The sequence below is a fragment of the Engraulis encrasicolus genome, chromosome 20, assembly GCF_034702125.1.
Source record: "Engraulis encrasicolus isolate BLACKSEA-1 chromosome 20, IST_EnEncr_1.0, whole genome shotgun sequence".
Taxonomy (NCBI): Eukaryota; Metazoa; Chordata; class Actinopteri; order Clupeiformes; family Engraulidae; genus Engraulis; species Engraulis encrasicolus.
This window is the reverse complement of record NC_085876.1, coordinates 14306808-14320141: the sequence shown is the minus strand read 5'-3', so window position 1 is coordinate 14320141 and position 13334 is coordinate 14306808. Positions and strand designations below refer to the sequence as shown.

General features: G+C 45.5%; 1 protein-coding gene across 5 annotated transcripts in view; it reads right to left on the bottom strand.

The window, feature by feature from the left end:
- Positions 1-6809, bottom strand: part of chd4a (chromodomain helicase DNA binding protein 4a) — a 34622-nt gene extending 27813 nt beyond the window's left edge. For 2 of the 5 annotated variants that reach the window (XM_063185476.1, XM_063185478.1), the window contains exons 1-5: positions 6607-6809; positions 5947-6082; positions 3126-3244; positions 1176-1424; positions 118-236 (exon numbers count right to left, since the gene is read on the bottom strand). In XM_063185476.1, coding sequence (XP_063041546.1) covers positions 118-236; positions 1176-1424; positions 3126-3244; positions 5947-6010 — 551 coding nt within the window. In that variant the 5' untranslated portion in view covers positions 6011-6082; positions 6607-6809. Of the gene's footprint in view, positions 1-117; positions 237-1175; positions 1425-3125; positions 3245-5946; positions 6127-6606 lie in introns of those variants that run through there. The other 3 variants (XM_063185474.1, XM_063185477.1, XM_063185475.1) reach the window with 2 other exon arrangements.
- Positions 6810-13334: the final 6525 nt, after the last annotated feature.

Below are 13334 nucleotides of genomic sequence, written 5' to 3'. Positions count from 1 at the left end.
TGTATGTCATCTATTGAGCATTAAACTTACAATTATTACAACCACCTTCGGAAATGAAAAAGAAGTAAAAACCAATACAACAGTTTCAGACTTATAGTGGCATTCTAGTTTTCCTACCTGACGAACTGGCTGAAGGCTTTGTAATTGGTGAGAGATCTGTAGTCCTCTTCACTGAAGACGTGGTCAATGTCCTCCATGCCCCAGTCGTCCAGGAGCTGAGATGAAGTCTTAGGTTCCTGAGGAGATAAGGCCGTGATAAATACAGTGTGTGTGTGTGTTTGTGTGCGTCGAGAGATCATATGGTTTACCTCAATGTGATAGATTTTGATAGATATCCAGGGGGCAATATTTCAAATCAATAAAAACTAATGCCGCATCTGGTATTAATGCTTGGATGTAAAATGCGTTCTACTGCAGCTGGTCAGATTCTCTCAAGAGTTTTGGGAAACTCTTTCACAGCAAAGCTGAAAAGCCTATCCCAAGCGCTAACATCTGAAAGCCATCAGCAAGGACTTACATCTTCTTTCAGCAACAATGCTTAATTTCCTCTAGTCTAAAAGTCTGAAAACACTAGGCGACACTGAGGCCAGGTGCCAGAGGGCACAGGAAAGGACAGGAGGAACTAGATCATCGTTTCTCTGCCTTTTTTGAACAAATACACCCAAAATGTCCTTAACATAAACCTTAAAGTCTCTCAGCCAGCATCATGATGAAACCACTGGGCGCCCCCTCACTTGTCTCCTACTTCACACTCCCATAGCGCATTCAGGGCGACTGAGAACCGTGCCGGTGCCCATTCCCACACCTAATCGCGAACCAGCCATCGTGTTAACGCCACAGATTTTAGCATTCGCGAACCGGAAAGTTAGTTCGCAATGCGAACCACAAAATACTAGTTTTTTTCTCGGCGAACCGTGACGACAGCGTGGCCGTCAGCAGGTTCATCCGGGTAACACAGTCACGTGCCGAAAAAGTTCAGAGCCTGGTATGAACATGGGCGGTTCGCAGATAAGCACATTAGTGCTGAATGTTACAGGTGCGGGCACCGGCTCCGTTCTGGGCTGTCTTTTACCCCCTGGAGGAGCTGTAGAGCCCCCCGTTGAGAAACAAACAAGGCTGTGACTTTCTTGCAACCCGTGGCTTTGAAATCCGGAAGAGGGGCCATCCCAACTCACCGAGCTGTCGTCATCATCTTCCTCCTCCTCTTCCTCGGGCTCTTTCCTGGACTTGGAGGCGCTTCCCCCTCCACTCCTGTCGGCGGCGCTGCTGCTCCTCTTCTTGTCCTTGGCCGAGGTGCTGGCGCGCTTCTTCTTCTTGCGGCCCGGTGTGTAGTCGCTGCCCTCGCTGTCCGAGCGGGCGGCTGCGGCGGGGGCCTCCTCGTGCTCCTCCACCAGTGGGGCCTCCATGGGCTCTGGGGAACTCACCTAGGGAGGGGTCAGGGGTTGAGGGGTGTGGACGTTAGTGGAAGCAGAAATGGGGCCCATACTAGAAAAGCTGGTTCACACATAAAACTGAAGCAAAATAATGCACGTCAAAGCAGACAAGAAATGTTCCAAAACGTTTCGGTTTAAGCCTGTTTGCAATGTCTGCAGTAGTAAGCGTGTAACGTTCGGCCATGATGGCACCGAATGTGAAAAATCATAGTGAACAGTATAGCCCGTCAACACTGTTCCACTATCATTGTTGACTGCATCAAAAATTCATTACCGTACTCAAACTGTTTGAGACTTGATGCCAATGTTAAGCTGATAAACTACAAACTCTAAATGCCCTTTTTCACTTGGACATGTGGTGCATGTTAGAGCATAACTACAGATTGCATTATATTAGAAATATGATTCCAGCCATGAACTGATAACTGTTCCTCAAAAGTAGGTCATTGTAGGTCCGGCAGATCCATGGGCATTTTTTATGTGTCGTTTCAATTTATTGTCACTTCTCATTACTCTGAATTTCATGACCAAGGATGGCATGATCACAAATTTAAAAAACAGGAATTGAAATGTAAAAAAAAAGTTATTTAGAGAAAAACCTACAAAAGCACAGCTAAATGAGATCAGACCCCAATTTAATCTTAAAAGGAACTCATTGCATGGTACACTGCATGCCTTAGGACAGTGGTTCTTAACCTGGGGTGCGGGCACCCCCTGGGGGTGCGCCAGAAATTTCAGGGAGTGCGCGGAATTTTGTTTGTGTTGAGGCTGTGACCAAAATTCTGCCTGTAATCATTATAGTTAGGCCAAGTTAAGAATATATTTTGGTCCCCATTTCAAATCATTAAGTTATTGATTAATGGCTCAAGCAAGAAGCATTGTAATTAATCACTTAAATAATTTTTTAGTGTGTATACACGTGTAGAATTTTGTTTTGGGGGTGCACGTCTTGTCTTCGACACAGAGAAGGGGGTGCGTTAAGAAAAAAAGGTTAAGAACCACTGCCTTAGGACCACCACTGGCTAACATAGCAAGCATAGGCTCAAGTGTACTGCTACTACCAACTAAATATGCACATGGGTGCCACTGCCTTTCCATTAAGTCAGGGTTACAATTTTTTTTTTTAAATTGCTGCTAGGTCATATTTGTAACCTGCTTGGGCATCCAGCTCCAGCAGCCTATGAGATGAGCTTTGCAGCTTAAAAATTCATGCGAGAACTGGGGCAGAAAACGAGAAGCTTTAAGAGAGATGTGAGGCAAAGTGGGGCCTAACGGGGCAGGTTTAAATTTAGAAGATGGGAATATACTGTGTTAATTTTGCTCCCCTGGGACAACACAGTACGGAGCAGCCCCTGCCAACACACTGCATTCTCCAGTCTGAATGCGGGACAAGACAGGCCGGATGGACAGACTGACTTACAGCCGACAGGCTGCATCTAAACAAGGCGGCCATTTTCAGAACAGTGCGAGTTCACAACAGTCGCCAAATCCCAGATGCTCAGAGTAAATGGACAAGCAGAAGAGGCGGCACCGTGGTAAAACACTTGCCTCCACTCAGAAGGCATGAGCATGTGGACACACAGGCACACAGAAAAAAATCCTTCTCTCAGCAGTATCTTGTAGTCTCATTTTCTCTTTAGTTGTTTCGAAAAAAAAGATGGAGGCAAGCAAACACACACACACAAAACGTACTTCACGTCTTTGCCGCGCTCTCTTGCTGCTCTTGCTCTCTTTGCTCTTCTTGGCTTTCTTCTTCTTCTTCACCTTGGGGGCTTCGCCCTCTGAAATGTCCTCCTCCAGCTCTTCCTCATCTGGACAGGGGGCAACACACACACACATTCAGTTATGGCTTATTGCATTTCACACTGTTATGCCTATTATGCTTCCCTAAAGGCACTGACATGGAAAACTAGAAAAAAAACACCATTTTCACAAACACTAATCATTATTGACAACATGATCATATCAAAAGAATACACACAATTACAAATGGCTTGCCAAGTGTAGAATAATCATGATAAATGATCAACACTGTATACTGTCAAAATACTGGGCAACAATGTGTATATACACTAGGTCCAAAAATAAACCGCAAAGATGCGTCTTCAAATGCATTTTCAATTTCTGCAACCCGTCAGGCAGACACACAAAGGCTCATCAGCCACACTCTACACACCCCCTCCCCCTCCTCTTCCTCGTACCCTCCTCCCCACCCCACCACCCCCCCCCCTTCTACCATCCCACCCCCCCCCCCCCCCCCCCACCCAACCCCTCCTACCCTACCCCACCCAACCCCCACCTCACAGGCAGGCTATGGGGTTGGCTGCGGAGGGATAGGCAGCTGTGGAAGGAAAAAAAAAATCAAACGCACACAAAAAAAGGAAAGAAATGGGAGAAAAAGCATGCCCACGTCACAACAGTGCTCACTTTAATGCTGCTACGGTGTTGCCTGGCAATGAGACGTGGTGTGAGAATAGCACATCTGAAGCCAAGGTAGACATATTTAAGGTGGCACAACACATGCATCAAGCTCAAGTCTCCCATTATATGGCGTGAGAAGCAGTGAAGCAGGTGAATGTACCTTCTTAGCTGAAAGGCCCAATTGCTCCAATTGCATTCGTCTTAAAGCATCAGCGTGATCAGATCTTATCGATTACAAGCATATGCAAACCTCAACATCAATTCAAACCTTTTTTAAACAGGTCGAGGTATAGCATTGTTATCATGATTCCTGGAATTCTTTCAATAACAGCTTGCTTGTGTGTAATCTTACGTGTGCTGGAAAACTGTGTCATGTCAAGGCCAAAGCTTTACTGCGGACTGAGAAGGCAGTCTGATATTGGGACCACACTATTGCACCCTCTGTAGGTGACAGGCCGTGGGTGGTTGGCTCATGGCTGCTTTGTGGCTATAAGCTTGGCTCTGGTTATGGCGAAACTGACCCGCAAGTCTAGTGACAACTCCAATGTCATTCAGCTCATGTAACACTGCATCTGACTGAACATGACCCCCGACGACAACGTGACATGTTCCTGACGGTGTCTCAGGAATGTGAAGGAAATAAAAACGCCCCAGCAAAAATTATACAGGTCAACCAGTGCAAAACCAGAGCTAGATAGAGACTCTTCAGATGACAACAAGACATGTTATTGTTTCAGATTTTTCTGGCCAGGTTACATGATCAGTCAGACGAGGTGCTTTGTGAGGGACAGACTCAACAAGGAAATAAAATGTAAATGCGATACACAATCTTCTGCCAAACACTTTTTTGTCACTGAGAAGGTGGGACGGGTTTTTGAGAGGATAAAAACAGGACTGCCAAGACATCAACATCAAATTTCACCTAATGACTGCTTGCCACAACAGTAGTTCACTGCAGTTTTGAAACTGTAAGAGTAAAACTGTTAACAAATATTACACAGACCAAGACAAAACAGAGGTTGATTACATTGTTGTATATTTCGGGAAAGCCCCGCGGCTCTTTTCCGGTAGTTGGCTATTGTACTTCAGGCACAGCCACTTTAAGGTAAACAAGATGCGATGATGGGGATAGAAATGCAAATTAACAACGAATCGTCCCATAATTTGAAAGTGTCGTACTTCCATCACTAAAAATGTGTTCTTAAATCAAGTCTACCGCGTTCTTTTAGCCGGCGAATACACACGCGAAAGACCAACGTCATCAGCGTGCTAACCAACTAGCCACCAATCCAGCAGGGCTCGCGGTGCTCCCACTGCATGCGAAAATACCGGTAGGCCGCGATTTAGTAACGACTGACAAAGAGCAGCTCTCTTCGGCTTAGGTGACAAACCCACAACGGTAGTACTCAGGTTGTGCATTTTCCAGATCTGCCATACAACTTGGGATGGATGTGTGATAAGAAAAGACAAAGCGTTTGCGACGATGGATTTCCGAATGCGGAATTGTAGCACTTAAGTTAGCAAATGGCTAACAAGTGATGGCTTTAGCCAGCAAATGGATGAATCCGCATCACTGACCCGCATAGTTGCAGTTTGCCACCTCCGCTAACTGCTGGCAACTATAGACTATCCACCAGTAAGTGCACGACCAGGTGCTGCTTATTCTTACACACTCTGCAGACGCACAACAAACTATTTGATGCACGTGTTTTCAGATGTCTTCACCATCAGCACCAGAAACTTTTAGAAAGCTTAAAAGTTTCTTCTACCATATAGAAAGTGGTGTTAACGTATAGACACATACGCATGAAACCACTATGATGAGCACCCCAAACCATTGCCCGTCGTCGAGTGGGTTATATTTGCATGATCAAAATGAATCGATACATTCTCGAGTTACCATTAGCTGAGCAACTTTGGTGTGAGCAATAAAACCAACTTAAACCAGTGAACACAGCCAAACAACTACTACAACGCAGTTTCGACATTTGTTGACGAATGTAGCGTGGCTATTTTAACCTCTGTTAGCCAGCAAGCTACTTCACTGAATTGTACATGCCGCGCCAGCTAATACCAATTAAAATGATCTTACCTTGGATCATGCTTCGTTCTTCATTGTGTCCAAAATCATCCCGTTCGTCTTCACTCCCCGACATTATGAATGTGTAAATTCACCTCACAATGTGGGATAAAATACTTTTCTCCTCAGCTTTCACTCAATCTTGCGTCTGTCCAAGTCGAAGCGGGAGGAGGGAAAGCCGGTGGCGAGGGGGTGAAATCAAAAAGAACAAAAAGAAAACGGAAGTTAATGTTGAGTAGGTTGAACAGCACCAGGTGGATCTAGAAAATGTGTACCCATAACATTCCTAACGTGTTCAGCCGATAGGAACAACAACCAAAGCAGATGTAATTGGCATTAACCTAGAAACCGCGAAGAAAACTAACCAAAGATGTCATGAGCTACAATAAACGCATCGTTTTAGCACCCATGCTACTGGCCAGCTAACTAACATTACCATGCTAGCTAGCCAGATATATATCTTTGGCAAGCGGCAGCTTTGTATGCTTGCTAACTCGGCTGTTAGCTTTACCGGCTAAATTCAAAGACACGAATATGTCGTCCCGCCATGAATCATTTTTTTGTGTTTTAGTTACAGAACACTTAAGTGTTCTACTGTCGGTACTTTAACACATGTGATTCTACCACAAGATTCAAAACCAGCAGATAAAATTTGCAACAGCGCACACTTACTCAGAACTTGAATGATCCCGTTGTTTTTGGGAAAAAATAGGATTACTATATTCTCTGGTTAACTCTTTCCCCGCTAAATATTTTGTACTACTGTAAGAGACGCACTCAAAAATGAGTGTATTATTTCAGATCAATTAAACAGAATTCTAATGTTGGATGTTGTCCGGCATATCATACGACGTCGCCGTCTCTCTCATTCACTAACACCCCTTGCATACACACAAAGAGATCAGGGGCCAGACATCCCATAATAACCCCCCCACATACACTTACCCCTCCCCCACTCTGCATAGTTACCTTGCAACGTACAGACCATAATAATCCCCCCACATACACTTTCTTCCCCATTCCTCCGTGGCCCCCCTAGCAACCAACGTTGCCATGGAGACACTCACCCCCTCCCGCCCCCACCCGACATCCCATAATAATAATGAGCACAGTCACTGACATCCCACAATAAGCATAACTCCAAAAAGAGAGAGCAAGAGGGAAAAAAAGCTGTCACATGGCAACACCACGCCACATGACTATAAGATTTCACCTCCCATCTACTGTACATGTATGTAGCTATACATTCACTACTCACTTCGGGATGACAGTCCAAACATGACAAGTAGATCTAGTCAACTTATGGCACGTAAGCGCACACACATACACACACAGAAATGTACACAGCATACTTGGATGAAGGAGGGAATTCGCACTCCAAAAAAAAAGTATGGGAAGGAAAAAAAAGTCTTATCGGGGTCATGTCAGTTCCAGTGGACCTATGTCAGTCTACCATTATCAACTTGAACTTAGTTTGGTAGAAGCCTTGAGACGTGTTGGTGCTCAAAGCAACAGTGCACTTGTTTTCCTACTAGTCTGTTCCAAGTAGGCCTACGTATGTGCGGATGTCTGAGACCAGACCATTAGCCTATCTGTATGGTGACAGACAGTGCACCTTGCTGTGCTGATCCCTGCGTAAGGGCTATAGCCCATTAGCAACAGCACACTCGGTTCAGCCATGCTGTAATGCTGCAAATTCATCTCACATGCCTTTATCAAACAGTTTATTTTTCTTTGGTTTTCCGATTCGGGCCTGTGCAAAGGTCAGATGGAGCAGGTTCTCTAGTATTCTCTCTGGCAACTCAGCAAGGCGAAAGCATTTGGCACACACACACATGCGCACGCACGCACGCACGCACGCACGCACGCACGCACGCACGCACGCAGGTCAGGAAGTCAGGAAATGTCATATTTGATGGACAGCATACATGAGAACTCAGTTGACATGAATGTGTTGGCAAAGAAGACAAAAAAAATCAGACACAATAGGCAAGTGTTTGCAGAATGAAAAAGAAATGCATTAGCTGAAGATAGGCCTACTTGGCATCCCTTTGCAGCTGGCTGAGCACGAATCTCTGGCCTAACTTGATGAAAACTGTTGTGGTGGTGCAAACATCTGGATACTTTACAGCAGGGGTGTCAAACTCAGGCCCGGGGGCCAAATTTGGCCCGTGGAGCCATTTTATTCGGCCCGCGAGATCATTTCAAATGTGTATTGCAGTTGGCCCACATACACCTTAATGTATAGCGTAACATGACTTGAACATGACATTTGCTGTGTCACGGGATGTGCAGACACATTTGAACTAACAAATATGAAAGAGTGTGTGTGAAATTTAACTATGAATAGGAAGTGCATGTACACATAATTTTAGTCCATTTTTAAAAATAAATGTTGAATTCGGCCCGCAACTTGGTTCCAGATTTTGATTTTGGTCCTCAGTCAATTTGAGTTTGACACCCCTGCTTTACAGTAACTACTAAATAAATATTGTTTCAAAGCATCACATCAATAGATCTCTTTTTTTGTCAGGTCTTGCAAATGTATCATTCTGTCGTCATCATTGAGTTTACAGGGAAAAGCCCTATGGCTTTTCATGGTGGGCTTTATGTGTGTCTCAAGTCATCTTCAACCCCTCCGTAGTTGCAGCGAGTGAGAAACGTGGTAAACAGACATGTCTGTTTCCTTCCTTGTCCTCCATTTCTAGATCTCTCTCTCTCTCTCTCTCTCTGTCTATTCATCAGCGAGTTCACCATTCTATCTGACTCAGCAAAGCTTTCCGTTTTGACACTACTTAGTTTGTCCCTCTCCACCTCCTGCCTTTTGTCTCCTCCCTCCCTCGCTCCCTCCCTCCCTCTGGCCCTGCCTTTGTCCCTCTCTCTCTCTCTCTCTCTCTCTCTCTCTCTCTCTCTCTCTCTCTCTCTCTCTCTCTCTCTCTCTCTCTCTCTCTCTCTCTCTCTCTCTCCACACACATATAAATAGACATACACATATACACACACATACAAAAGCATAGAACTACACACATAAACATAGGCATTGGCACACTAGGCATATGTACATACACTTATCCACATATACATGCATACATACAGTAAACACACAAGTACAAAGGCATACACACATAGGCACAAATACAGGTACACAAGCACAAGCACACATACACACACACACACACACACACACACACATACACACACACACACACACACACACACACACACACACACACACACACACACACACACACACACACACACACACACACACACACACGCACACACACACACACACACACATACACAAAGTCAGACACAAGGTACACAGAACAAGGCGTAGACATCAGCCACTGTACACATACCCTCACACATTTTTTTCAGACACGATTTTATTTTCCAACACCCCTCCCACATTGAATATCTGTGTCTGTATGATCGTGTGTGTGTGTGTGTGTGTGTGTGTGAGAGAGAGAGAGAGAGAGAGAGAGAGAGAGAGAGAGAGAGAGAGAGAGAGAGAGAGAGAGAGAGAGAGAGAGAGAGAGAGTAACATCCTTTACCCACCCAATCAAAGGGATATGGGGGCGGTATCCATGGTTACCAAATCACAAGCACCCCTCCCCCACAGACCAGGCCCTCTGTTGAACATCCCATAATACATTTTCAAAAGAAATGTACAGACCATAATATTCTTCCTGTGCTGGCCGTTGCTATGGAGATAAAGCATAAGAGGGCGGGAGGGTGTGGGGTGGAGGGGGTCAGATTACCATGCAAGCCAAAATGCAGACCATAATACTCCTTCCGCACACTCCCACTCCACCACACGTACACACACACACACACACACACACACACACACACACACACACACACACACACTCACACACACACACACACAGGCACACACACATCACACCCTTGCCATTCCACATGGTCCTTAATGTTGAACGGTGGCCAGACAAGGCAAGCACATATGGAGTTGATCATGCAAATTCCCTGATACACCAGCAGGAAGATAGCCAGGGAGGGAGAGAGAGAAAGAGAGACAGAGAGAGAGAGAGAGAGAGAGAGAGAGAGAGAGAGAGAGAGAGAGAGAGAGAGAGAGAGAGAGAGAGAGAGAGAGAGAGAGAGAGAGAGAGAGAGAGAGAGAGAGAGATATATGGCCAGACTGATAGTGTCAGACATTGCTATGCTATATCTAGAGATGTCAGATACGTAGATGGACAGCAGAGTAGACCTATACGCACATTTGGGAACCCTATGAGACAGACAGATAGAAACACATCTGTCAATACATACTACATGGGGGCCTCTTGTCTGGAAAAGATTAGTCTGACTGCTAGACAACAGATTGCCAATTACAGTTCTATTATATTACTCCTCCGAGACGTTTTTCATGGGAGAAGAAACGGCACAGTGAAGCGTGACGCATGAACTCCAGCTCTCGCATCGAGGCCTTTCAAGCCCTTGTTAGTGAACGTGTGGTATCCCCTAAAAGTCAATAGAGGCTCTGGACTCTACAATTGCTCTTAACACAATCTAAAGGTGACCCTCTGTGTACCTTGGGGGCCGACAGACATATCTGAAATGTAATGCACTGATGTGAGCACCCTCTGTATCTCTGTTACCTGAGGCCCCTGTCTGTCTTTTCTTTGTGCGGTGTGGTGGAGTACAGTACAGGAAATGTGCAATACTGTACGTGGGCAGGGCACCGCTCTCCTACTCCCTCCGACGTGATCACATCAGGCTTGATGCTAATTCAGGAATGTGCGACACTACAGCGTTTTCGCGTAAGCAGAGGAACCGTGGCGTAAAGGAAATGAAAAAAAAGACCAAAAAGAGAGAGAGACACACACACACAGGCCTTAGCCAGACCATAATATTCAACTTCAGCCCTCCCTCACTCCCCCACACCTCCACACACACACACCACCACCACCAACACCCCCCCCCGCCTCCCCCCACGCCTTCCTAGCCTGCCTCCACCCCTCCCCCCGCCTAACAACGCAGACATACCATAATAAGCAGAGAGCAACTAGGCACCCCCTCCCCCACACACACACCACACTACTGCCACTCCATAATAATCGGAGTGAGCTCCTGAGTGCTAATTCACGCTGCATGTTTGAACTGTACATAGCGCCACCCCGGACCTGCCTGTCTGTCTGCCTGCTAGCCTGCCTACTGTGACTGTGGCTGTGGCCAGCCTCACAAGACAAGACAGGCAGTACAGAAGCAAGACAGAGTGAGGGAGGGAGGTGTGAACACTGCATGCATGCCCTCTATTTCATTTGTTGTTTTCGCACCCGAGAGAGAGAGAGAGAGAGAGAGAGAGAGAGAGAGAGAGAGAGAACAGACAGACAGACAGACAGACAGACAGACAGACAGACAGACAGAGAGAACAAAGATGGAGACAGAGAGAGAGAGTGAGGGGGGGAATAGACAGACAGACAGAGAAATAGAACAAAGATAGATAGATAGAGAGAGAGAGAGAGAGAGAGAGAGAAAGAGAGAGAGAGAGAAAGAGAAACGGCTTCACTGTTTGTCTTTTGGTGTTTATCGACATCAGCATACACAGCACAATTTTGCCGAAATCCAAACAAAGCATTCAAAGTCTGACTCCATCATATTGATAAAAGGTCTTGGAATTGAAAGCGGTAACCTCATTGATTAGAGATTTTTTTTGGACAGCAAAGCCATAGAATACATTTGTAAACACTTCACGGGATTCACAGGAAGCTGGGTGTCAAAAACGTCATGGCGCCATATCTCACAATGCAGAACTAAACCGAGAGAAGCCGCTTCCTTCATTTTCCATAAACACACATCAACATTTATTGCTGCTAAAATCACCTACCCCTCCGATCCCTCCCCCCCCCAACACCACTAACACCCCCTCCTCCCTCCACCTACCCCCTCCTCCCGCCTACCCAACCCAACCCAACCCCCCCTCTGCTCAATTCCATACCAGGACACGTTGTGACAAAACAAAGAACATCCCATAATATGGCCTTGCCGGCGACACATGGCAACCAGTCTAAGGTGTGCTGGCAGCATTATGCGTATAGCTCTGAAGTATGCACATGCACACGGAATCAGAAAAACAGCATTAAGGTCATATGTCTTATAACTTTGATCATTGAAAAAGGTGTTTATTTTTTTAATGTCAGTAATTTAAGTATGGGATTGATGGAATTGATTGACAGTCATTGAGGTGTGGTGTTTGTAGGTGAGCAGCACACAACGCATTCTGTCTGAAAACACCTCTTTTGAGAGTCAGGATGAAGGGAGAACAAAAATTAAGAGATTGGATTGCCATACAACAACCACCCCCCTCCTCCCTCTTCACCCTCACACCACCACCTCCCAACCCCCCTCACAGTTACCCATGGCAACCTACATATAATGAGGTCAGATGGCCATCCAATAATAATCAGACTGCAGCCTGTGACTCAGGCATGTGTGGCCCACTAAGCCGTGATATCTTCCACGCCATGCCATCCCTGACCACCCAGCGTTCACATGGAGAAGCCTAGACCTAAATAAAGTAGAAGTCATCGAAGACTCGTCTTTATTGTCACTAAGTCGTATACAAAGTATGGCAAGAGGTCACGTGGAAGAAGCTGTAGAAAAGATTGTATGTGTGGAGATTCTCATTCAGGTTGTCTTAGTCAATAGACTTTGGTAGTAGGAAATGGGACATCTCCAGTAGCCTACAACTAAACTCTTTAAACTGCAGATAGTTTTTGAAGAATATATTTGTAAGGCTTTTTGCCTTTATTTTTGACAGGATTGACAAGAAACCAGTGGGGAGAGAGAGACGAGGAAGAATCGGCAAATGATAGGGGCCAGATATGAACCCGAGTCCCCGGCGTAGTAACCCTGGTGCTCTACCGTTAGGCCAAGGCAGGGCACTGCAGACAAAGAGTTTGAGAGAAATCCATAAGGATGTATCTGTAGGGCTAAAATATGACTTATGACTGAAGGCCATGGTTGAGGTCAAATAAAGCTTCCAGGCTCCTTGTTCAAATTATGGACAACACTAGGACAATCTGGAGGACAATACAATTGGTTTGGAATTAAGGTTACACTCCTTTATCGAAATCAGGTTTGCGGCGCAGCTCACTTGGATGAGACTCCATGACAAGGCACATACACAGCTTTGGATTTGCCAACACAGAAGCTGACTTGTAAATACATAAAAATGATGAAGATTCATTTCATATTATGTTCTTGAGATCATACGGGTATTACTATTTGGAGAAATGTACAGTACTTGACATCTGTTTTAATTAAGATGTTATCGTCCATTTTTTGGGGGTACAACTTGCACGTCTACTCTGTCCTGAAAAGTGATCAAGATACAGATCCAATAAAACATCAGGTGAACCGCTGCAGGACCA